This window comes from Nyctibius grandis, chromosome Z (assembly GCF_013368605.1).
Source record: "Nyctibius grandis isolate bNycGra1 chromosome Z, bNycGra1.pri, whole genome shotgun sequence".
Lineage (NCBI taxonomy): Eukaryota > Metazoa > Chordata > Aves > Nyctibiiformes > Nyctibiidae > Nyctibius > Nyctibius grandis.
This window is the reverse complement of record NC_090695.1, coordinates 1,989,386-2,014,480: the sequence shown is the minus strand read 5'-3', so window position 1 is coordinate 2,014,480 and position 25,095 is coordinate 1,989,386. Positions and strand designations below refer to the sequence as shown.

Here is a 25,095-nt window from a genome sequence, read left to right as displayed (position 1 = left end):
CAAATGGCAATCACAAGGCTGATTTTTTGCAGGGGCAGAGTGAAATCACACTGAAGTGATGTGATTATTGACTCTCCAGGACTCTCCTGAAGAAGAGCACTGTGGTGCAAGAGTTCTTGAGATGCACTTTGCATATCATCAGTGTAGTTAAATAACTCTTGCTTGCTTTCTTGTTCACGACATTAGACACCGGTGTAATTACCTCGGACTCAGTGGAATTACCCAGAGCAGACCCAGGGCTGTGGGGTGTTAAGCTCAGCAGCCATGTTCAGCTGGGGTACTTGAGCTAGTAGCCCAGAACATGTTAAGGAGGAAGCTGAAGCAATGTTACTAACAAAGCTTTAAGGATTGAAGTTATTTTCCACCTCAAAGACTCAATCTCATTATTTCTAATGAGACCATAATCATGTGTCCTTATGGCTTACTGCTAGATTGAACCGCTGCAGATGGGCCCCTCTTAGGTTTCAACCCAGAATGAGGTCTTTTTCTTCCTCATAAATCCTGATTTGTTTCTTTCTTATCACAACATTGCACTTTTGAACTAAAGAGTACCTTAAATAATTCGCCCTTAAAGCCTGCAAATACAAACGCCTATTTCATGGGAACACTTAGTGGAGCATCTTGGAGGAGACGTGGTCCCATGGCCTCTGAGGTCCCTCAGCAAATGCCACAAGTCATCTCTCAACTTACCAGTCCGTTCCTTCAGTTCCAGGATGTCATTATTGGCACAAGCCAGTTCCCTTATGAGCTGCCCATCATCTTCCCCTTTAGCCAGCCAGCGATCACACTGGAAGCGAAATGTCTTGTCCATGGTGGAGTCCTTCACATCAATATATTCCAAGTGCCAACCTGGTGCAATTCCTAGTAAAACAACAAAATAAAAAAGATTTGGATATTTTCACACAGCTTGGATAAGGAGGTGAGATACCTCCCCATGGTAGTACCCTGCTAGTGCTAGAAATGATTGGTATTTGCTTCAGATAATGTCACCAGTGAACGTGACGTTCTGATACCAAAAGCAATGTTGACTTACTCAAGACCATAATCTGATCCCCCTTCTAGAGTCAGGCCATGCTTTTGAGCGGGTCGCTGGCTTTTGATCGGATATAAGGGTGTTGGGGCATGGTCCTGGATAAGCTAGACTTCAAGCTGTTTGGGCAAGGGACCATCGCTTGTCCTTGCCCAGCACTTTGCACAAGACAGGGCTTCTGCAGTACCAGTATCAGCAGCAGTGATCAGGGAGAGCTGGGGCTGGCATGTCCCCTGTTAACATACCAACACAGGAACCATCCCAGGAAGACGCACTACTGTGGCTTAGGGACAGCAAACCTTTACAAACCCCCAGGGAAATCATGGCCATGCAGAACTGTCTACCGGGGCCAGAAGCATGAAATCTCCTGTAAATCAGAGGGTTTGGGAGCAAAAGTTAGTGGAGCAGCTTCTGTCACAGAAACTGCTGCTGATTCTTCCTTCCATTTCAAGGGAAACATGAAGTCTTAAAGCCAAAATAAAGACATGAATTCACGTTCCACTTAACCTCCACGCCTCTACCACACACGTCTGTAGCTATTAAGAAAGACATAGCAGCATGTGCATGGTTTGTGGTGGTGTCCCTGCACATTTTGGGAGCGCTAGTAGTCCACAAACCGTAGGGTTCAGTGTCTTTCTCTATGACCTGTATTACCCCCAAACCCTTCATATTTGGATTTGAAGGTCAGAAGGTGAATTAAAACTTGCTCCTTTGACCCTGCCAGCTAGCATATGCAAGGAAATTACCCATGCTATCCTTTGTCATGCAACCAGGGTGACTAAAGCTGTGACTGGACATGAACACAGGACAGACTGAAGTAGTGGATGCTCCAGTAGTGACCACCAAATCACCTAACTTTTTCAGTGGAAAAGCAACTGGAAAATGAAGAAAAGGGTATTTGAGAACATTTTTCTGATTTCTTTGTTGAGATAGAAGTCCTTGTTGAGCCTGGGGGGATGGGAGGTTCTGACAGTTCTACTTACAAGTCCTGTTATTAGTCAGACTAAGAAAGGTTATGTTCATGATGAGAGATTTCTTACGGTTTATTATTTACATCCCAGAGACACTAAACAGCTCTGGCTCTTCCAAGAACTCACTGCCGTGTACCTGCTTCCTTAGTCTACAAATATTAATCTTCTTTTGCCCTGAAAAGAAAATGATGGTACCTTTTTGTGTTAGGTCAACAAGTCACCCTGCTCCTGTAGGCTGTGATCCCTCCACACCATGTCTTGGCAGTTCTCTACCAGCCTCACAGCTGTTCCTGTTTTGTACTTTGGATTCCTGAGCCTTCTTCATGCTAGGAAATTATCTGCTACAAAGCACAGACCTCAGCCAAGGACACTACTTGCCCCTTAAGATTCAGTGGCACAGAACTATAGAATCATTGTGGCTGGAAAGGACCTCTGGAGAACATCTAGTCCAATCTCCTGCTTAGAGTAAGCTCAGCTAAAGCAGGTTGCTCAGGGCTGTGTCCTGTCAGGTTTTTAATATCTCCAAGGATGGAGACCTCTCTGACAAGCTGTGCCAGTGTTTGATTACCTGTGCAGAGAAAAAAGGTTTTTTCTTATGTTTAAACGGAATTTCCTGTATTTCAATTTGTGCCCATTGCCTCTTGTTGTGTCACTGGGCACTGGTGAGAAGAGTCTGGCTCCATCTTCTTTACTCCCCCCGTCGATAAAATCCCCCTGAGCCTTGTCTTCTCCAAGCTGAACAGTTCCAGCTCTCTCACCCTCTCTTCGTACAACAGATGCTCCAACTCCTTAATCATCTTTGTGACCCTTCACTGGACTCTCTCCAGTACATCCTTGTCTCTCTTGAACTGGGAGGACAGTGCCATGTGCCAGTGACAAGACCTGTGCAAATATGATGGGTGCAGCACAGAATCAAAGAATCACAGACTGGTTGGGGTTGGAAGGGACCTCTGGAGATCATCCACTCCAACCCCCTGCCAAAGCAGGGTCACCCACAGCACGTTGCACAGGGTTGTGTCCAGGCAGGTGTTGAATATCTCCAGAGAAGAAGACTCCCCACCCTCCCTGGGCAGCCTGTGCCAGGGCTCTGGCACCCTCAAAGGAAAGAAGTTTTTCCTCATATTCAGACAGAACTTCCCATGTTTCAGTTTGTGCCCATTGCCCCTTGTCCTGTCACTGGGCACCACTGAGAAGAGTCTGGCCCCATCCCCTTGACACCCACCCCTAAGGTATTTGTAAGCATTGATAAGATCCCCCTCAATCTTCTGTTCTCCAGGCTAAACAGCCCCAGCTCCCTCAGCCTCCCCTCATAAGAGAGATGCTCCAGCCCTCTGACCATCTCTGTACCCCTCCACTGGACTCTCTCCAGTAGTTCCTTGTCTTTCTTGAACTCAGGGGCCCAGAACTGCACACAGTTACTCCAGATGTGGCCTCAACAGGGCAGTGTAGAGGGGGAGGAGAACTTCCCTTGACCTGCTGGCCACACTCTTCCTCATGCACCCCAGGACACCATTGGCCTTCTTGGCCACAAGGGCACATTGCTGGCTCATGGGGAACTTGTTGTCCACCAGAACTCCCAGGTCCTTCTCTGCAGAGCTGCTTTCCAGCAGGTCAACCTCCAACCTGTACTGGTACATGGCGTTATTCCTCCCTAGGTGCAGCACCCAGGCAGGCGAGTTGGATGCACCACCCAAACACACAAGACCTCCTCCAGGCTCCAGCAGCAGGACAAAGGTAACAAGGGGGTGGGCTGGCATGCAGTACCCTTGCAGATCCTCACCAGTTTATTGCCTCCTGGGCAGATCTTATCAAGTTCCCCAGGGCTCCCACCATGCTCTAACTGGAGCAACTTACTCTTCGGGGCTGTTTGGAAATTTATTCTAAACACGTTGGCAGTGTCAGCCGTTAATCTTTTTGGCAGGCTCATTTCCGTTTAAGTTCAATGAACATCTCTGCAGCATATTCAGGAGGCTGCTCCCCTTCCATCAAAACTTTAGTTAAAACAGAACAGGATGAAAGAAAGAAAACATCCCATCCTTCTCCAGCAAGAGAGATCAATGACTGCGGACCGGGATAGAATATATTGGTGATCTTAGTCCTGTTGCCAGCAGTGAACAGCACGACTGGGAGAAGATCAGTGCTAGGCAGCGCTATCAGGAAAGAGACTGAACGAGACGCACATACCCGCCTCCCTCTTCTCCTGCCTGGTCCCAGCTGTCGCTCACCAGGAGAGCTGCAACAAGGACCTGCTGTTTTATCACAGGGAGGGAGGCACCAGAGCTGACTTTCCAGCACATGTTGGAGTTCAGGGCAAACCAAGCACAAAGTGCAGCTTTCCCTGGTGTTCCCTGCAAAAGATCATTGATCAGCTCTGGACTATTTACAGAGCAAGCTCCAGGCTCTGTCAGGGGATAGACACCGAAAAGCAAATACCAACAGGGTGTCCCTTATACCACAAGGGTACCTCAAATCAAGGAGCTGGATGGTAACTCTTAGAAAAATGGTGCTACTGCCCCAAAGTATCCTTCTGTCTGCTTTAAACAAAAAATAATTCTCTTTCCTCTCACTAGGATTGATCTTTCCTTTTTCCTGTTTTCCTTCCCGATGGTTAGCAACTTAAATTAGACTAGGAGACCTGGAAGGTCTCAAGGAAAATAATTCACCGCAGGTGAATGCTGTAATGGCTATGTCCAGAGCAGCACATCTTCCCACCCTGCCCATGTCCCCTGGTGCCAGAGTGGTGTCACACAAAGGGTTTCACTGCCACAGCATTAAACCCCATTTAAAAGCTGATATGGAAATACAAAGATTGGTTCGGGGCTGAAGAAACTATTCTGCTTTACCAGACAAGGTACTGTTTTTCTCATTTCAGACTAGGAAAAGATACATTTAATTTCTTTTTGCATTAATCTGGAAAAAAATACAAAGTCCAGTAATGCACAGAGTCTAAGTGTGAGACTTTCCCTCCATTGAGCTGGCTCTGTGTGCCAGGGAGCACATCAGTGGAAGGAGAAGAAACCGTGTTTGCAGAACCACTTTTCAGTTCATGAAATCCTCGTTTCAGGATATTACCCTGTTTACACCTCCTGTTCCTGTGTGGCTTTTGGAGAGCAATGGGCTCAGAGACATTGTATCACCTAAGGAACAACAGGAAAGGACAACTACATCCCATACGGACATAACCCTAGGGGCATCAAATCCTGAGCTCACGCTGGTTTATGGAGTGGGCACCAGTGAAGGAGTGAGGAAGAGGAGCCAGAAAAATGTTGTGGATATATCAGGGCAGAAGGACTTTCCTACGTCCTGTCACAGCCTGGCCACACCAGAGAAACTGGAGGATCTCTGCAGTGATGACTCATCAGCCTTTTCCATAGACACTGTTGGATGGTGGATCTTGATCCACTGTGAAAGCCACAGCTGCTCAATCACTCTACTTTCAGTGCTTGCAGAAGAGCCAGAGCAAATATGTTTGTATCCCGTTGGCACCTTGACCAACAGTACCAGGAGAACAAGGGCTCAGGAACAAATCAACTGCACAAATGGCTTGGAGAGCATCGTGGGCTTTTCTGCAGTGACCTCAGTACAAACCGGGACCACTACATTTGTCTCCATTACTGATTTGGGGCAGAAGGGAAGAAATAGCACATATCTGAGTAGTTTCTGCTTGATTATGCAGGTCTTGGTCTTTAAAACAGTTTGTCCACTACTGTGCCTTTGTGGAAGATCCTCTATCACCATAACAAGCGTTCAATGTCTGTAACAAAAGGTACTTCACTCCAGGCCTGTTTTGCTGCCAACAAAATCCCCAGCAGCAAACCTGCCCTAACAAAACCCGTGGCTGTACCACACAGGCTCCTTAATGGTCCGCAGCTGGAAGGGACATTTTGAATAGTGTGCAAAACATTTCAAATGTAATTAGAGGAGGAGAAGAGCTTTGGGGAAAACAGAATCACTTTGCTTGCTTGACCCTGGCAGTTGTATAACTTAGTGTCAGGTAGGGAAATGCATTCTCTTCCCTAAGTGCCCTTATCCAAAAGAGCAGTTATTTGTCCCATTTATCCTCCTTTCCAAAAGGGCCCAAGCTGACAACTGGGTGATGCTGGGCAAGGACACTCTGTGTACACCTGCAAAGTCTTCACAGGACCATCTCACCTTTCTCCCAGGCGATGCTAAAAGTCTGTGCTTTCCTGACGTTGGACAGACAGATTGGAATGTAACCTCCTTGTCATGCGTTTCTGCAGTGATTGGTGCAATCGAGTCTGACTTTAGTAGATGTAACACAGATAATGACAGTACCGCTTCGTTTAACTAAAACCCCAATCTGCACCAGAAGTTTCCTTTGCCTCTCTTGGGAACAGCCACCTCTTGCCCCAGCCTACATTTACCCCTAAAATATTAAGCTATTCTGACACATGCAGAAACATGGGAGGATGGGAGAAAAAGAGTGAGAATGAACCAAGCGGGTTCACCACTCACCAGGCACCCAGTCCCTGACCTTGCTTTAATTAACTCTTCCTTGCAAAGCGAGAGCTGGTGGGATCAAATCTGTGCTGGCAGAACAGCAGCCAGGCTTGGATACACACATGTCCATGGAAGTTAAACTGTCTCCACTCTTTGCAGCCATATTCATCGACTTTCCTCTCTATCCCTTGTCTCTCTGTAGCAGATTTTCTTTGGTGTGGTTTTGAAAGCAGCTGATTCCTGATCAAGGATAATAGTTGTCATTACTGGTGCTTATGTTCCTATAGGAGTAAAAGAAAAATCCTGCTTGGGACATTGAATGCTCAGGGGCCAGTGAGGAATTGCTACTGCCCAGCTACTCACAACCATCAACCAGCACTGCTCAGCCCCCTAATTGTTTATTTTTTTTTTAATTTTCACATTTTCTGAAACATAAAGTAATGACCATTGCAAAGACAGTTCATCAGCCTTGTGTCCTCTGACATTATTTATCCCCTGCCTGGTTACATGACCATCCATCCCTAAACCCCACCACATGAGACACCACCCAGAAAGCAGTGGGAGTTTTGATAGCAGCGTCAGATCACTAGAAATGGAGCGTTAATTGTGAGGTGTTAAAATCATAGCATCTAGCTTTGCATCAGTACATCTCAAAACACTTTAAGAAGGTGAATAATTTTTATCCCTAATTTACATAATTGAAAATGAGGTACAGGAATCTGATTTACGCAAGGTCATTCAGCAAGGCAGTGGCGGAATAAAAATAGATCCATTTCGTATATCTCTCCTTTAGGATCACGCTAGTTCACACAACATTTCTCATCAGAGCAGACAGGCAATGCAAAACCTCTCACAACCTTTGACAAAGCAAAAGCTTAACACTTGGGAGAGTTTTAGAAAATAGGTCCCCTCCCCCCTTCTCTGTTGTCTATGTAACTTTTTCAGTCCAGGATTTACTCAGGTCAAAACCACCCATAAATTACTTTCAGACAAAAAAATCCCACACCTTACAGATAAACTACTCGTGTGAAAAAACACTTAACAGCTGAAAGTGAAGATATAACAGTTTCTCAGATTATATTTTTGTGATTGAAGCATATTTTATGTTTTATTGAGGCATACTTGATTCAAAAGCATTTAAAAAGGGTGCAGGATCATTTGTCCTCAAGAGGAGCAAAGGAGTCCTGTAGAAAAGAGAAGCTCTTACAGAATTGATAATTCTACAGCTATATCTGGCCTTTTAGGCTCTTTCCACTCCATAGTGAAGGGTTCTGCAGTTACAGGAGTCTGGGAAGAAATGAATGACTGCACACGGTCAACACTGAAGTCTTCGCCTTCTCTCCAAGTCTGCTGTTTTATTTGTTTACAACCCTTTTTTTTCCTACTTTATGTCAACTCCAGGCTGTGAGATCTTTGCCATGCCTTCTGGTTGTGCTATAATGCCTGTAGCACATCTTTGTGATAGGACTGTTGAGCGCAAGGAACAAACCTGCCATTGAAGAGAGAGGAAGGTGCATGGCATGTGAGGAGGGCTCTGCGGATTGGTGCTGGAGTCTCCCGAGGGGCTGAAGCCAAGTTTGGGCAATCTGAAGGACTAAGCAGCCATGGCACGGTTGCTGGTGTGCTACACAGGTCTGCAGCTTGCATGCCCATTTGTGCCTTGTCTAAGGTGTTGACTCCAATCTATCCAGAAAGATGCAGGTGTTGACGTTGCCTTCCTCTGTACTGAGCCATCAACAAAAAAAAGGGGTGATGCACTCTCCTCTCCTTGAGCAGTTTTACATACCTATCGCTCTTCCACTCACTGTTTATTTAAAGCAGAAACTATGCAACAAATCTGCCCCATGGATCAACAGAGTTTAGGAGGCAACAGTCAAGTGCTGAGAAGAGAGCTTAGAAAAGCCCTATCAGACTTAGCTGAGCTAATCCTTACAAAGGGCTAAAAAGGCAGATATTTAGGTTTCTTTTAATAATTCATGGTCTACAAGTGCCCAGAAGGCTTGGAATCTTGTCCCTGAACTGCAGTTACTGCAGCTGTGTGCTGTGAGTTCAAGGTCTGGGCAATTTAAGATCTGATCCAAGGTAGTGCTCCTTCAAAAGGTAGTAACTTCAGCGAAATAAAAGGAAAAACAAGGGTATACTAATGTTTTTTGAGTTAGGTCCAGATCAAGAAAGGGGAATAAGATACTTTCTCCATTGGAAGACCCACACAAAAGGAGACCCTGGAGCAGTTATGCTATTTAAAACTCAATTAGACAATGTCATAGCAATTGGTGTCATTGAGAAAAGGGTTCTGTTGAGGCAAAGAAGAAGTTGGGCTGCATAAGCTTGCTATTTACTTCTGTCTTTGCTCCTAGAATAACACAGAGAACTCTGGTTTATGCATAATTAGACTCTTCCTGGCTCCCCTTGGCTGATGGCAACTGAGATAATCAAGAATCTGAAATTAATGACTTCAGAAAAACTGCTTATCATCTGGGTTCAAATCTACTCAGGCAGATGAGGGAGCTAAATCCAGATTTCTCATCTCTCCTGTTGCAAGGAGAAAAAGGCAATAAAAAAAAAAAAGGAAAAAAATGCTGTTTCTAGGTAAGTAATTCCATTACTGAGATACTGAGAAATTTTAAGCCATTATTCCAGAATTGTGATTTAGTCCTTAAACCAGAGAAAAAACTGAGGCCTATATTTAGAAAGCCAGCATTTCTACAGACCTACAGATACTGATCTTGCATGAATGTAGAAGTAAATTAACAGAGATATGAGAAAATACATAGTCCCTATCTGAGATCAGGAGATGGGGAGTCTGGAAACGATTAAATTTGCTCAGGGAGTCTAAATATATTAGTTCGAACACCAGTATCTCAAAGTAAACAGGGGCAAGATAAAAAGACATGGAGCAAAACTTAAAACTAAATGTCATTCACAGCAATTCATTGTTACCAGACTCGTGCTGGTAAGCTCTAAACACCTAAAATATCAGGAACAAGTTCCTTGGAATTACAGTTGTGAAGTCTCTAAGCTGTCTGTTTCCAAATGAGCGCCAGCTTCCTCCCTAATCAATTTTACTGAAGTCAGATGAATTAGATGGGGGCTTCATTCCTCCTTTATATCTCATACAGAGATGCCACTCAGCAGTTTTTGTGGGGAAAACGGCGTTTAAAAGCATTAAAGTGGGACCATAAAACTGACAAGCTTTTCCAGAGGAGGCAAACACAATGTTTGCAATTTAAAGACCTTCTGATGGTCTTTGCTATTGCAACTACTGCCTCTTCAACTCTGAACACCCCACTGCAGTCAAATTTCTGTGAAAGGATAAACACAAGTGGGATGTGAACTGGGAGCAAAGCCACTGCAGCAAAACTTTGCTGATGGGGATGGATGCTGAGCTGGACTTCATGGCAAAGCAACCACCTTGAGCAAGCCATTTAAATGTATTTAATCCCAAAATGGGGGCAGGTTGGTTGACTTCTTGCTGGGACCAGGTGACGTTTGAAAGAAAAAGAAGCCTTGTGATGGTTAGTAGTTCCCTTAACTAGCCCATAGATGCTAAAGGCACGTAATGTGAGTCAAAACGGGCTGATGCTGTCATTAAGGCTGATTATTAAGAAAATTAGGAAAATAATATCATCCATGTTCCAAGTATTCAGCATGTGAGGAGTAATGGGGTAGGCCAGTGTGAAGCTGAGTCTTCCACAGACCATTGGCAGAGAACTGTTTAGTCCAAACAAGAAAAAAAGCCAAGTAAAGAATGATCAACATCTGATGCCTCAAAGTAATGGCAAATACAAGCACATTTTATTTAATACCCAAAGTCTCCCAAGCATCTGACAAAAAACATACACAACCCTTGACCCCCTGACCCCACTACTCCTTTCCAAAAAATAAAGCCAGGAATTTCTCACTAGTGACACAGCCAATTTATATAAATTATATATGGAGAGCAGGCGTATATGCAAAGGATAGCTATAGCCTGGGATCCCAGCAGTAATAAATACTCTACTCACCCAAAAAAACTGTCATGCTGCATTGTGTAAAAGTTTTAGATAGGATATGCCTTTCACATGACTAATGCAAAAACAATGAAGACAAACATATGTTATGATTTAAATTACAGTTGTACTTCTTGCTGGGGGGAAAAACAAGTACATTTTTGCTGAACAAAACCTGAGCGTGTTGCTTGTCCAAGGCTTAACTCTGCAGTCAGCTAGGTCTGGTAAAAACTGTATTATTTATAAATGGAAACCAGTAATATGAGGGAAATGAGGAAAGAAAATACGAGGTTGCAACGTGCGTTTATAGTCAGTTATAGTATTTTTTCAGGGTCTGGACACATGATTTACTATTTTAGCTGACTTGTGGCAGCTAGCTGGGTACATGCTCTTAGCCCACGGCAAATTTAAGCTAATTGAGTCTATTTACTGCTTAGCCTAAGGCTAAGCTCTATTACTTCCCTTTGCCACTAACCAAGAGCGTGTAGGCAGCACTTACCACAGCTCAGCTATGATCTGGCAACTCCCCAACCTGTATCAACAATGGCAGGGAGAAGGTGAACCGTGGTCACTTGTGCACGAAGGGAGAGGCAGCAAGTCTGCCTAGATTAACAGGATTTGCTTGTCACGCAGCAGAGAGCAGACCCGTGGGACTCATTGCCACGGGATGCTGTGGGTGTTAAATGTCTCCTAGAGAGTCTGAACAAGCACTTGAATGAGAAAATTCACTGAAAGTTACTTAACGGACAAAAATTATTTCCAGTTCAGGCGGTTCCCTGAGCTACGCATAGTAAGATGCAGAGGATTAGGGAAGGGATTACACACACTCGCTCAGTTCCTCCTCTTCCTCAGGCACCCAATGATGCTGCTGCTGGAAACAACTGCTGGGCTCGACAGACCCTCGGTCTGACCCAGTTCTCATCCTCCTACATGTCAGCCTGTTCGTGTGTCTGAGCTCTAAGGATCAGCTCTGATCTGGTGGGTGTATTTCTTTCTGTTAGCACGACCAATCACCGGGGAGCCACAATGCCTCTTGAGGAAAATGTTCTTTTGTTAGACATTTTAGCTGGTAATATATTTTAAAACGAATCTGCAAGTCCATGTTGATTTCTTGCTGCTCCCAGAAAGACTTCTGAACCACCCTTGCAACTGCAGAGATGCCTGTTTGATGAGCTAAAATTTCAGTGGGTGTTTTGACTTCCATTTCTTCATCTAAACTGCAGATTCAAGGAATAAGAGTTTTTGCAACTAAAATCAGGTAAAATCAGTTCCCTTACTGCATTCAGCACTGTCTACTTAATATGGTGTTACAGAGGTTAATCGACTAAACTGTCCTGTCTTGTGGGAGTGATAAATATGAACCCAAAGCTTGCAGTGGCTGGGAATAAACAATCATGTTAGGTGGATGGTTGTATTTCCCATATTTCACAAGAGACAGAGGCTACAGTAAGATTTCTTTTCACCTTGCCTTGTCTTGCCTTGCCTTTCCACATCTTTTACTAATATTGCGTGAGATGCAGCCTTCCCCATCTGCCACAACTTGGAGAAGTCAAGAAGATGATGGCCAGCATGAGCCCATACTGACATATAACCCCAGCCCAGCCATAAGCCAGCTGCCTCGGTACAACCAGGTAACGACTGAGTAGTCCTATTGCCATTCCTCCCAGGAATTCGATAAATACTACTGCCCAAACTGCCTTGTTAATACTGACCCACGTGGGTCTATGGGAAGTATCAAGCTTCACCTTTGGGCTGCAGCAAGGGCCTGCCATTAGCAAGCAAGTCATTGTTAATGCAAGATCATCCCTTTTAGATGAAGATGGGATGGGATAGGATGAGATGTCATCACAGCAGTGTAAGTGATGCATTTGTTACAAGATGTTTCTTGGTACCTGAACAACACCACAAATGACTACGATCAGTTCGAGTGTCCAGCAGCAGGGAAATGTCAGAATGTCCCTCGGTAGGGCACTGCACACTCACTGTATGATGCAGAGATTTTAATAAAGACCGGCACAGACCTCCATTTCTGTCTTCTAAAGCTCACTATGTTGTGCCAGGCTGCATTACCCCGTGTGTCGGTGTCAGGCTGATAGCATTAAATTGCTAGGAAAGTGCCATACTGGCCTGTGAAAAAGGAATTGCATTAATAGAGCCAGTGTGTTGGGATAACAGGCTGGATGGCTTTGCTTTGGAGGAGCTGTCATTATCCACACTCCAGCGGTGGCTGTTAAGCTCGGACTGAAGCTGGGGACCCATTAGAACAGATACTACACCAGCACGTAGGGAGACAGTCTCCTGCTTGAAGTTGGTATGTCTAGACAGGCAAGGAGGCTGCCTTTCCTCCAGTGAAAATGTTGTCCCGACCTCTCCCACCCCCCAAGTCACTGCCCTGACCTTTGTTGTCGTGCCAGATCCGCACTTTGCAGAGATCTCCCAGGCTCAGCATGTCCGGGAAGTTGAACTCATCCATCTGGTTCCTCTCAAACTTGTTAGACTTGTTGGACTCCTTCAGAGCCAGGGTCCCGCTGTCCCCGTTCTCACCAAACAGGATCAAGGACACGTTGGCGTCAGTGCCTGCTCCTGGAAGGAGAGAGTAAGGCACATCGTCACAAGCTAGCCTGCAGTGTAGGGCTGACACCCAGCCTCCAATTGCATGAAATGGAGGCAGCAAAGGCAGGCTGGAAGAGGCTGCAGTGATGATCAGGTTTCTCTGGGCACAGTCAACAAATTTCAGTGAGTTTGTGGAGGATCCTGCAAAGACAACGCCCCATGGTAGCTAACAAGCCAGCCCTTCCAGCCTGTCCCCAAATACAGCTGGAACGCTTCGCCCTTGTGTTTAAGGTAAGGTGACCGTGATGACAGCAGTACTAATAGGAAGCAAGAGCATCTGCTTCTGACGGAGCATGGTGCATCACGTCGCTTTGCAGAGGATGTCAGTGTCACGATTCCCATTTTTCCAAGGTGACTTGGGAAGCAAAGTGACTTACCCAGGAACATCCAGCAGCCTATGGAAGAGCGTTAAAGAACATATTTTAACTTTTCTAGCTACAAAGTATTAGTAGACATTGCCCTGGGCTTCCTACTAGGCCACAGTCCCTTTTCCACACTGTGGTCTCCTTCTGCAGACTCACAACCTCCTCCAAGATGTCCTGTAGCACCCAGGACACTTCAGCTTGCGTCTGTCTCGTGCTGCTCTCCCTGTGTTGTACGGCACAGGGATTTGAAAACAAAGTGCAGATCACCAACCAAACCACTATGGCACCTTGTGACCCACTTTCCCCTCCCATAAATCTTCTTTCTGTATCCCTGTTTCTCAAAATATTGTCCATGCTGCATTTAATGGAAAAAGTCCCAGTTTCTCATACAACAGTTTGCCCCAACAACTCCCACCAATTCTTATGTATGTGTTAGGAAAATAATAACTTTCAAGATCATTTTTATTACCTGGTATAGAATTTCGTATGCCTATGACTGCCCACACCTCGCTGCAGAAATTTTCCTGACTTTTGGAGAGTTCAAGGCCAAACCATCACCTGCAGTGACCTTGCGAACATTTTAGCTGAAGGTGTTACAACAATTTTACCTGGCACTATTTGTAATTTGACCAAAATTATTGCTTTTGATTATTGACGCCATAATAAAAAAGCAGATTCATAGAAAAAAATTTGATTGCATGTAGGCAGACATTCATTGCTGTGTCATAACCAAAGCCCTTAAATTTTGGAAAACGAAAATGAGATCATCAAACTCAAATCTGTCTTACAAAGAAACTCAGCATCTGCTGCCCTCTGTTAGATAGCCCAGCTTTGAAAACTCTAACCGCCTGCCAAGCCATTTCTTACACAGGAGGATGGTAAATCCACTTTGGGCCACAGGGACAGCATTTCCCACAGCTCCATTCACAACACAATGCAGAGACAAAGTCAGGGGGACTGAAAACTTTTTGAGAAAGCTACCACTTCTTCAGGATAATTACTTGAATACAGAAATTAGGAAGAAATCACAACTCTTCGTATAGAAGGACTGAAAAAAATATTAAAAGAAGGAAAAAAAGAGGAGAAAGAGAGTCATACAGAGAAAAGGCAAAGCAACATTTCGTGTCCACATGAAAAATTGCCTATGTTAAACTGGGGCTAATTTTCAGCAGTTCCCTGGGAAGGACTTAAGAAGGAAGAGAAAGCATCGGGGATTCAGGCAGTTCATCTGGCAGTACCTTTTATGACCCTAAAGCTTGCTGAGGTGAGGAACAAAGCAAACTAAAGTCCATTTCCTTACAAGGAGCAGGCTCCCAATTAATGCAAGGTCTCAAAAAGCACGGGACCAACTGTTTCTTAGCAAAACCTTCCCTGCAGGAAGAAGCTTATGAAGACCTCATGCCGTGACATTTCCCTCACAAGCAATTAGCAGGAGGAGATGGGAAAGAAAAAAACAGAAATTGCTGAATCGATCTGCATTTCACCTACGTGGGTCTCTGGGTTTTTGGTTTTTGTTTTTTTTTTTTTTATTGTTAATTCCAGGAAACTGTCAGGTTCATTTACGGACTGTAACAAATTTGACAACTGAAGAGATGAAGTGACTGTGGTTGCAACAGCCTTAACTGACAATGAGTGCAATAGCTCATAGGTCGATACTGGGGTCTGCAGCACTGAACTTCTTCATCAACACCCTAAACCATGACAGAGTGCATCCTCAGCAGATTTTTGGATAACATTAAATTGGGGGCAGTGACTGACATGCTGAATGGCGGAATTCCAACTCAGATGGACCTTGAGGAACTCGAGGACTGGGCAAGAAGAAATCCCATGAAGTTCAGCAAGGAGAAATACAAAGTTCTGCATCTGGGGTGGAATAAACTCTGCACGTGTACATGCTGGCGGCTTGAAGAAGACCCAGAGGTTATAGCAGAAATATTCCTGTTCAGGCTGAATCTAATTTAACAGCAAATTCTCAGTGTTCAATGCAAAAGACATATTTAGCTACATCAGGAGGAGCATGGCCAGCAGCTGAAGGGAAGCTCTTATCCTCTTTGCTCGGCACTGAAGAGCCCATACTTAGACCATGGTGCCAGTTTGGATCCTTGGGTCGTGTCGAGAACTAAGGAGCTCTCAGCAGACTGTTGCCGACATGAACGGGAGCTGGGGCACACAACCATGAGGAGAGGCCAAGGGGCAGCTGAACAAGGGCCCCTTGGCCATGTGGAGGGACAGTGGTAACAACGACAGGGTCATTTGCTGTGGAGATGTCACACCATACCCCAAGGACCCACAACCACAAGTGGCTGAGGAGGTTCAGGTTGGGCATCAGGAAAAAAAAAATATTTCTCAGGAAAATGGTACAGGTCCGGATTAGGTGCCTGGGAAGGCGATGGCATCACCATCCCTGGAGGTCTTCAAGACTCGGCTGGGCAGAGTCTTGGCAGATTCCTTTGAGAAGGAAGATGGATGAAATAACCTCCAGAGGCTCCATCCAACAGAAGTGTGTATGATTTTATGACTCTTATTGAGCAGCTGCATCATTTTAAAATGAACTGTAGGCTTGAGTCACATCCTTCTGAGGCCAAAGAATGTCATACTTGTGACTTAACAGAGACTTGGATAAGGTGCTAGGAACTGACACCAACTGTCCTAAACTATGTAATTTGTGGGCTGTAGCTGAGCTGACAACATAATAATTAATCTTATAACAACAGAGGTAAAAACCTCCTGCTTCATTAATGCTTGGAAAATGAGAAAGCAGTATTTATTCTTTCTCCATCTTTATTACATTACCATGTATATGATGCCTGCATATAGAACACAGAAAGTTGTGCAAATCAAAATTAACAGGTGAGTACATTTTTGTGCCACAGAAAGAGCCATCAGGTGCCCCGGCTCCATTGCATGTGTGTCTGTGGGTCATAGCTTAAAGAAAATAAGATTGTGCTTCACTTCTCTCATAAGATCAAAAGTAAATCAAGATCTTGGTTTTTACAAAAGATTCCCCATCTGACTTGGGATGTGTCTGCCGTAACAAACTCTTCTCCCCTTGTCTGCCTGTATTCTGATAGATGCTGTCTGAGGTACTTCTGGCAGTCTCTGGATTTGACCTTTGAAAGAGAGGAGTCATTCCCTGATGCAACCTCTGTATGTTACATGATCATCCAAGTTGAATGACTTCTGGAAAGCCGAACTGTGACTCAAAGGTTTCTTTGAGGAAAAAGTAAAATGAGACTTGTTAAATATGTGTGTAAATTGGGGAGGAAATGACTGCTGCTTTCTAGTTTGCTGCAGGACATTTTTTGTGTGATGCATTTTCCCTAATTTTAGCCATCTAGCCTAACTTAATTGTGTTGGCTCTGTCTGAATCTGATTAAGAGAGGGTGACAGAGACTGTCCAGAAGATGTCCACTGATTAAGACTCCTCTCCCAGATGACTTGACCAGAGATAGTCCAGACTAGAAGGAACTAAGATCAGAAGTATAATTTTTTGGAGAGTGTCAAACAGATGAAATGAATTTTTTTTTTTTCTCAGTGTCTCTGATGCTCTGGAAATTTGAAAGCTATTGCTGAGAAGAAATAATACCTAGAAATAAGCACGTCTGATTCTATTCACTGTGTAGTATTGCTGTCCTTAGACAACGTCAGTGTGGCAGGAGATGATATAACATGTTTAAACTAACCATCAAGGATAAAATGTCTTTCTTCCTGAATTAGTCCAACCAGGAGTAATCGTGGAATACATAATGATTGAAGAGGGGAGATGGTTCATGACTTGTACCCTCTTTAGATAAGCTGGATAAAGTTCAGCATTATGTCAGTGTGCTGTGTGATCTAATCACAAACAGATTCTCTGAAACCTCTCTGTAATCTGCTCTTTCCTACTGGTTGTCACTGTTCATAATGAAATAAAATGTTTCATCATTAATACCCGTCATCCTTCATTCAATGGGAAGGGCAGATCTGTCTGCTGTTGCTGTTACCTTCTATTATCCTCTCATTTCTATTTCCATTGCCTTTGTGAGTTAGGGCTGCATTTCACAAAAGGTCACAGAAAGATCTACCATTATACTAGATGGATTGCCAGATACATAAACAAATCTTCCTCTCTCTCTTTTGTTTTTCGTATTTCACTACATGTTTTTCAGACAAGCAGCAGGCAGAAGAGAGATAAAAAATGGTGAGGTGCTACAAAGACACTCTGCCAGGGGAATTTTGATATTCTCAGATCAAACCTCACAAGCTGCATAAATTACCACTGGTAAATCCAGGGGAAAAAAAAAAAAAGAAAGAGAGGTAGAGACTAGGAGGTGATTATGTGCACTGGTGTGGCGGAAATCCCTTAGAGGTTCAACCTTTCAAACAAGGTGTCCACAAGATAATGTCTAGCTTGCCCCATTTTGGTATGAGGCAGCTTGTATGTGACTGCAGATTTCATTCAGCAGCCTGACAGAAGTTCTCATGAAAAGAGGCAGTGATCCCAGGAAATGACATAGAGATCCCATTTCTTGGCTCTTGAAGCTCTGCAGCTTTCTTTGTACTCTATTCCACCTCTTCTATCTGATGTGCATTTAAGGATGGTTATTCATGGCTTGAGATAAATGGTCTCAAAACACTTTGAAAAGAAGGGTGAATTTTTGCTCCCTTCTTTGGGCAAAGTAGATAGTGCTGACCAAAAACCTGGAGCCCATCAGCTTGACTATAGTCTGTTTTTCTGTCCTTTGTGGATGGACTTGGCCTGCTCAAAAAGAAAAAGGAGGCTCCTGACCATTGCAATTTCTGTTAAGGTTTCTTCAGAGGAAGCAGCAAGCAGTCAAATATAGGCCTTGTGTCTAAATATCTTATGCCAGTGCTCAGATGAGGATGAATTCCACAGAATAACGCTGTCATGATGAACAGCCAGACAAAGTTGTTGTGTTCCAGGATAGTAGGGCTAGACTATGCTTTTTTAAACATAATATCAAATTAAGCAGGAGATGTTTTAGTAGGAGATGGTAAAAATCAAAGTTCATACTAGAAAAGTATGGATACATACTTTGAAAAAGTGGATACATAAAATATCCACCACGTACATACCTCCAACATCACTGGTTTTAACCTGAAGAGTGTATGTCGTGTCCTCCATCATCTGCTCATCGTTTATCACAGCTGGCATTTCACACACAAGACTTCCCTTGGCATTTTTCAGCTTTGACAGCCATTCACCATAGGTAAATGTGGCCACTTCTTGATTAGTCAGGTTCTTCAGGATGATCTGTGAAGAGCAAAAATAAGGGAAAAAACTCCAGTGAAACTTCAGCTACTGGTTGAATGAGGGCAAAGATCAAACTTATAAAGGGCACAGTGTGGTGGGACATGGGTAGGGCTCTGGTCACAGAATCACAGAATCAACCAGGTTGGAAGAGACCTCTGAGTCCAACCGTTGCCCTGACACCACCCTGTCAACTAGACCATGGCACTAAGTGCCACGTCCAGTCTTTTCTTAAACACATCCAGAGATGGTGACTCCACCACCTCCCTGGGCAGCCCCTTCCAATGTCTAATGACCCTTTCTGAAAAGAAATTCTTCCTAATGTCCAACCTGAACTTCCCCTAGAGAAGCTTGAGGCTGTGTCCTCTTGTCCTATCGCTAGTTGCCTGGGAGAAGAGGCCGACTCCCACTTCGCTACAGCCTCTCTTCAGGTAGTTGTAGACTGCAATAAGGTCACCTCTGAGCCTCCTCTTCTCCACGCTAAACAGCCCCAGCTCCCTCAGCTGTTCCTCATAGGTCAGACCCTCCAGACCTATTAAAAGCTTCATATCTTCAGGGCAACCAAGCTGGTGAGGTTTTTAATAACTCTATTATTCCAGAAGATCTCTGTACAGGTTTTGAAGGAATAAACAGAGCTCTCTCCTATGAACAATACCTGCTGTGGTGACTTGTCCTGAGAAATGGTCTTCATAATATTGCACCTTTTCACACATGGGGTAAAGCATAGGAAGAAATTTGCTTCTCTGACATAAGTTATGGACAAAGATCTTCTCTAAGAGAGTCAGACCTTTCCTGGAAGCCAGTGTGGAATAAACTCCAAAGAAGAAGTAACAGAGAGTTATTAAAAACCTCACTACCTCTCCTTAAAATACACAGTATCTTTCTTTCACCTGCCACTTCTGTGCAAACACATGGCAATTATTGTAGAGATAGGCAAACCAGCCCCAAACAAGTTAAAGCAATGCACAAGATGAAATTAGGCCAGCAAAACTTGATGCTTCACACATTTCTCCCTCTGGGAAAAGGTGACAGAACAAACAGTATGTAACAGATATTAGTCAAACTGTCTAATATGTCACGGGAAGGAGCTCAGATGCTGTGGTGATAAGAACAGAATAAGAACCTGTTTAGAACAAGCCAGTGAGCTACTCCAGCAAACACTGAATAAAATACCCAGCTTTATGTGTGCTGTTGAACGTGGGCTCAGCGGAGCATCAGTCTGCTGGGAGAAAGACATTACCTTGACTACAGCAAAAACCTAGCAGTAAATTCTCACTAAATTGGGGGAGTTGGAGGGAAAGGAGGAGACAGGGTTGCAAATTACCATTTTTGTTACCACCTAACAGAAACAGAGACCATACCTGAGTGAAGCAGTGCATCAAGAAACAGTGTCTTGCAAGGCACATCTCTGCAAAGGCCATGAGCCCAGATACGTCAGAGAAGTGTGACATGATATTAGGAAGAAACAAATCATGGAGTCATAGAAAATGTTGAGATAAAAGGGACACCTGGAGGTGTCTAGTCCCACCTCCTGCTCCAGGCAGGGCTAACTACAGGGCTACGTCCAACAGAGTTTTGAAAACCTTCAAGGGTGGAGGTTCCCCCAGCACTGTGGGCCTCCATCCTAGGGCTGCATCACTCTCATTGGGAAGATTTTTTTCCTTATATCCGATCAGGATTTTTCTTGTTGCAACTTGTGTCCATTGCCTCATGCCCTTTCACTGTTCACCTCTGAGAAGAGACTGGGTTGATGGTCTCTGCAACTTCTATTTAAGCAGCAGAAGACTGCAATTAGATTCCCCCTTAGCCTTTTCTTCTAAAGGCTTAAAAAACCCATTTACCTTAGCCTTTCCTAGTGTGCCATATGCTTCAGCCCCTTGACTATCTTAGTGACCTTCTGTTGCACCCTCATATATCAGCCTAAGAAACTTATAAAACTTATCTTGAGATAAAAAGTGCTCAGATTCTGTCCTCAAACTGCATGTGTCCACTCCATGCACTTCTGTTGACCCCAACCTATCTTTGCCAGAGCCTTTAAGTGTTCAAAAGAAGAACATCGCTCCAGGTTATAAAAAGCTATTTTAAAGAGGGCAGTAGCCACACCGAAGCTGAATCAGGAGCCATGTTATCTGTGCATTGTATGGTTCTGTGGGTAGGACACTCTTCTTGGGTTTTCTCTCTGCCTGGTGCTAAACAGGGATCCATAACACAGCACCTTCATTCCAGAGGTACAGGACATTTTGGGCTGTTGAAGATGTGCCACTTTTCTAAAAAGCTGCTTATTCAAAACTGGTGACACTATTATTTTGTGCTCAAAAAACTGCTCTGTGAGTCAAGAGATGTCGAATCAAATCCTGGCTTTAAACCAAGAAGAAATCGGGTCTCCACCACCCCAGCTGGTGCCCTGTCCGCTGGGGCACAGACCAGAAGGAAGTCTCCTCTCTCAAGGATGTGTGAACGATGTCTACATCCTCTTAGGAGTCCAACCCAGAAACGTTTATTTGGTTAAAATTTGCAAATTTGAATTGTGAATAATCTCAGGTTGACTGAAAATGCCTTTTTTTCACCCTTGGTTCATAAACTGCTTGCTGGAATCAGCTCTACCTCTGCCCTGCTTGGGAATGACAGCGACACTGTTAGTAGCAAAATGTCCTGAGCAAAGCTTGCAGGGAAATATCAAGAAAGCAGCGGGGGGTAGAAGCAGATTAGATCTGCCAGCTGGAGTGCACTCGCAGACAGAGAGATCAGACCTCTCACAAATAACCAGCTCATGCCCAGCACTCCAGATGCTGTCTGGGAAAAACTGTCTGGCTACTAAAACCGCTGGAGCAAAACGCCCTCTCTTTCCATCCCCAGCCCCTCACCCAGGATGAGTGATTTCATCCATATGCAGTTTCATGTAAGTAGTTAGCACCAACAGAGCGAGCAGACTCTGCTATCTTGTTCTGGGATAGTGCTCCAGGCAGGAGCAAGAGATCAATTTTGCGAGCTTCATTTGCTCAGGGGAGATCACAGCAAGGGACATGGAGGCAGTAGGAAGCCTGTGGCAGGCTGATTGCTCCATCACAAGATGGGTATGTTGCCTACCTTACCTAGCATGAACTGCCTAAATGCTAGGCATCCAACTCAAGCACATCGTGTTGGCCCTCCCTACAGTCAGTGGTCAGAGCTGGGCATCACCAGGGAAGCAACACATCCCACCCAAGCTGGCAGCAGGTAAACAGCCGTTCAAGGCATCTCCCTTTCTCAGATCTGTCTCTCTGTTGACTGGGTCTAAATAGTTTGGTAGAAGAGGTGAAAGCTGAGCGTAGCTTTTTCAATGACTGAAATAGCACAAAATGAATCCCATCCTACAAGGAGATGTTCGTGGGTGTTGCACACACAGAGAATGATGCAGGATTTTGATTTGGATCATGGGGGTCAAGAAAGCCATCTCAGGAAGCTGAGCTGAGCTGAGGCTATTTTTATTTTCTGTCTGTTCCTCTCAGAAAAATTAGCTACTGCTTGGCAATGAGACTGCTGCTTTACATTGCATCTAAGCTATTTTTTAGGATACCTAGAACTTGCTGTGGACATCCTACAAGCTTTTAAGCTCAGATGTTATCACTAATTATGCATAGGTTTTAACTGGGCTGTAGAACACCTATAGAAATGAAAAGGAAGCAGGAGCAGCATGTATGAATAAAATGATGATAATTTGCTTTGTAGTTGAACAAATATCGCACCTGATAGGAACTTTAAACCAGTAACTTGAAATGAATTGTGTGCCGTATGCTGTAACAGAAAGGTTTGAGACATCGAATCATTTGATTTACCTCAACCAAACTGTCTCCCAGCTGCAGTGTAAAACATGCTCTGCAGGGGCTCACACCCCACTAACAGCAAAATACATAGGCCCTGGATTTCCTCTTTAAAGACTCAGTCACATGTTTTTATGGTTCTGTTGCATGTTATTAGTCTTCGCTTAAAAACAGGGTCCTCTGACTGTAAAATAAAAAGACTTTGGTCTGTTGCAAAGAAAAACAGTCAGCTTCAGCTACAATGAATTGTCTTGTGTTCTCTTAATCTCCTTTATACAAAGGAAAAAGAACTGAATAAAGATCAAGTCCCACATTGAGGATTATTTGTGACGTTTGAATGCAATGCAATTAGCGCTTCATTAAGACAGCTTCTTATCTGCCTGGCTTTGACAGCACAAAGTAACATTGAAATTCTGAGGGAAGCAACTCTGCAGAACTCAAGTCTTACAATTCCTGTTATTTCACTCAAAGAGCTCTTATCCCTTCTTATCTCTAGCTTTTCAACATCGTATCTAAGACACTGGGCAGCAGGTGAAACCATCATGAGGATTGAGGAACCAGCTGTCCCAGGAGGAGGCTTCCAAAGCATGCATTTAGATAAGTTTCCTAATTAGAAGTCACAAATTTTTATGCTGAGGGAGGTGAAGCACTGGCACAGGTTGCCCAGAGAGGTGGTAGGTGCCTCATCCCTGGAAACATTCCAGGTCAGGCTGGACGGGGCTCTCAGCAACCTGGTCTAGTGGAAGATGTCCCTGCCCATGGCAGTGTGGTTGGACTAGATGACCTTTAAAGGTCCCTTCCAACCCAACCATTCTATGATTCTATGATTCTATGATTCTATGATTCTATGATTCTATGATTCTATTCTATTATTTTTCAGAAACACAGAGTTGTTGGTAGCTTGATGTGGAAGAACATGAGATTCAGCATTAGGTCAGAGGAAAATGTCCAAACTCTTTGTCGCTCCCAGCAGTGGTGAGATCAGAAAGTGCTGTTCAGCTTTAGAGAGTTTTGGTATGTCTTTCTGTGCAGAGCAATAATCAATATAATTCATTCTGTCCCAACACATCACTAATCAAATCTTGTTCTCTTTAGAGGATTAAGTATCAGTGTTTAAATCTTATTGCCACTTTTGGTGCAGTTTGAATCTTTGGCACCAAGTTTATTACTTTGCTGAGATTCTGAATGAAATTTCAATGTATTTTATCTAGACAGAAAGGAAAAAAAAAAAGAAAAAATACTCCTTCCCTGCTTGTAAATTGAATCTTTTGGCTGTGTATAACATCATTGATAATTCATGCATTTTAATTGGTATTTATTCACTTCTATTTCTGGTAAACTAAAAGCAGTATAAATTATGACCTGTAACAGTTTACAAAAAGACCAAAGAGAATTAAAAAGATCATTTATTGTTATTTTAATGGAACAAGAAAACTGAGACTATCCTGTAGATAAATGGAGCAACAAATGGTTAATTACAGGGTTGATGGCTTAATCTAGCTTCTCATTTCACTGTGCTAGTTAGCACTAACTGTGAACCATCTGTCTGAGAGTTTAGCACTACTCCCACAAGTATTTCATTATGCAGTTTTAATATGCACTTTTGACAGAAATGGAAATGGGCTCAGATCAGTTTTCATGTCACACAAGGCTACATAAGTTTTCAAGGCTGGAATACAAACCAGAGAACACAAATCCTTCCTCCCCTCTTCCCAAGCACTCCTGTCCTCACTCTCTGCCTGGGAATGCAAATGCTATGTTTACCTTTGCAGGGAAGGTGGGAAAGAAAACTAATAAATAAAGTTCTCTGCTATCACTGGAGCTAGAAGATCCCCCGTGCTCTATTTCTCTAAGAAAAATAGAAAGTACAGGTACAATTTTCAAAAGCTTCTAAAATCCTGGTCTCAAAGAGTTGTGTGCATGGTCTGCCTGTTGCTTCTGTAGAGCTCTGAGAGGACTATAAACCCATCACCTGGGTCCAAATGAGAGATCTTTTTGCCTGCTTCTCTAGGAAAGCCTTGCTTTGGGTGGGACAGTCCAGCAGGCTAGATGACTGGACAGAGCCGGCAACAGGAAGGTGGGAAGGTGCGACCTGCCACTAAAGATGCTATTGTCCCTTGCCTTTGATCTATTGTTAATACATGACTGCAAGATCTGCAATGTCTCTGGATGAATAAGCTTTATTTGATTTCTTTTTATATGAATGTGATTTATAAAACTCAAGGGAAAGTATCCGGGAACTGGCAAAGGGAGTTTGACCAAGATGACTGAATCAAATCAGAGAACAGATTAAGTTATTCCTTAATCACTGAGAGAAAAATTGTGTGTCTGTGGCATATATTCAGAAGATATATGCTGGAGGTCTAATGCTTTGGAAAGCTGCACAAGAGCTGCTGGGAAAAAAGTTAGAAGTGGCAATGCTGAAGTACAAAAAAGTACTGCACCACAGAAACGCTTTTTAGACCGTGCTAAGGTAGGTGAAGAGCAGTTCATCACTTGACTGGAAACTGGTAGCCACCTAGGACTGGTGTTTAGAAACACATTATTTATGGGAAAATGAAGGACAGCTTCAGACTAGTCGAAAAGGATAAAGGACCAAAAAAGAAAATAATTAT

At 43.8% G+C, this 25,095-nt stretch overlaps 1 protein-coding gene across 1 annotated transcript in view; it reads right to left on the bottom strand.

The window, feature by feature from the left end:
• The window catches only part of LOXHD1 (lipoxygenase homology PLAT domains 1), an 80,226-nt gene that overhangs the window by 6,003 nt on the left and 49,128 nt on the right, over positions 1–25,095 (bottom strand). Inside the window, exons 20-22 of the mRNA XM_068423380.1 lie at positions 18,506–18,683; positions 12,849–13,034; positions 691–861 (exon numbers count right to left, since the gene is read on the bottom strand). Of these exons, the coding sequence (XP_068279481.1) occupies positions 691–861; positions 12,849–13,034; positions 18,506–18,683 (535 nt within the window). The remainder of the gene's footprint in view (positions 1–690; positions 862–12,848; positions 13,035–18,505; positions 18,684–25,095) is intronic.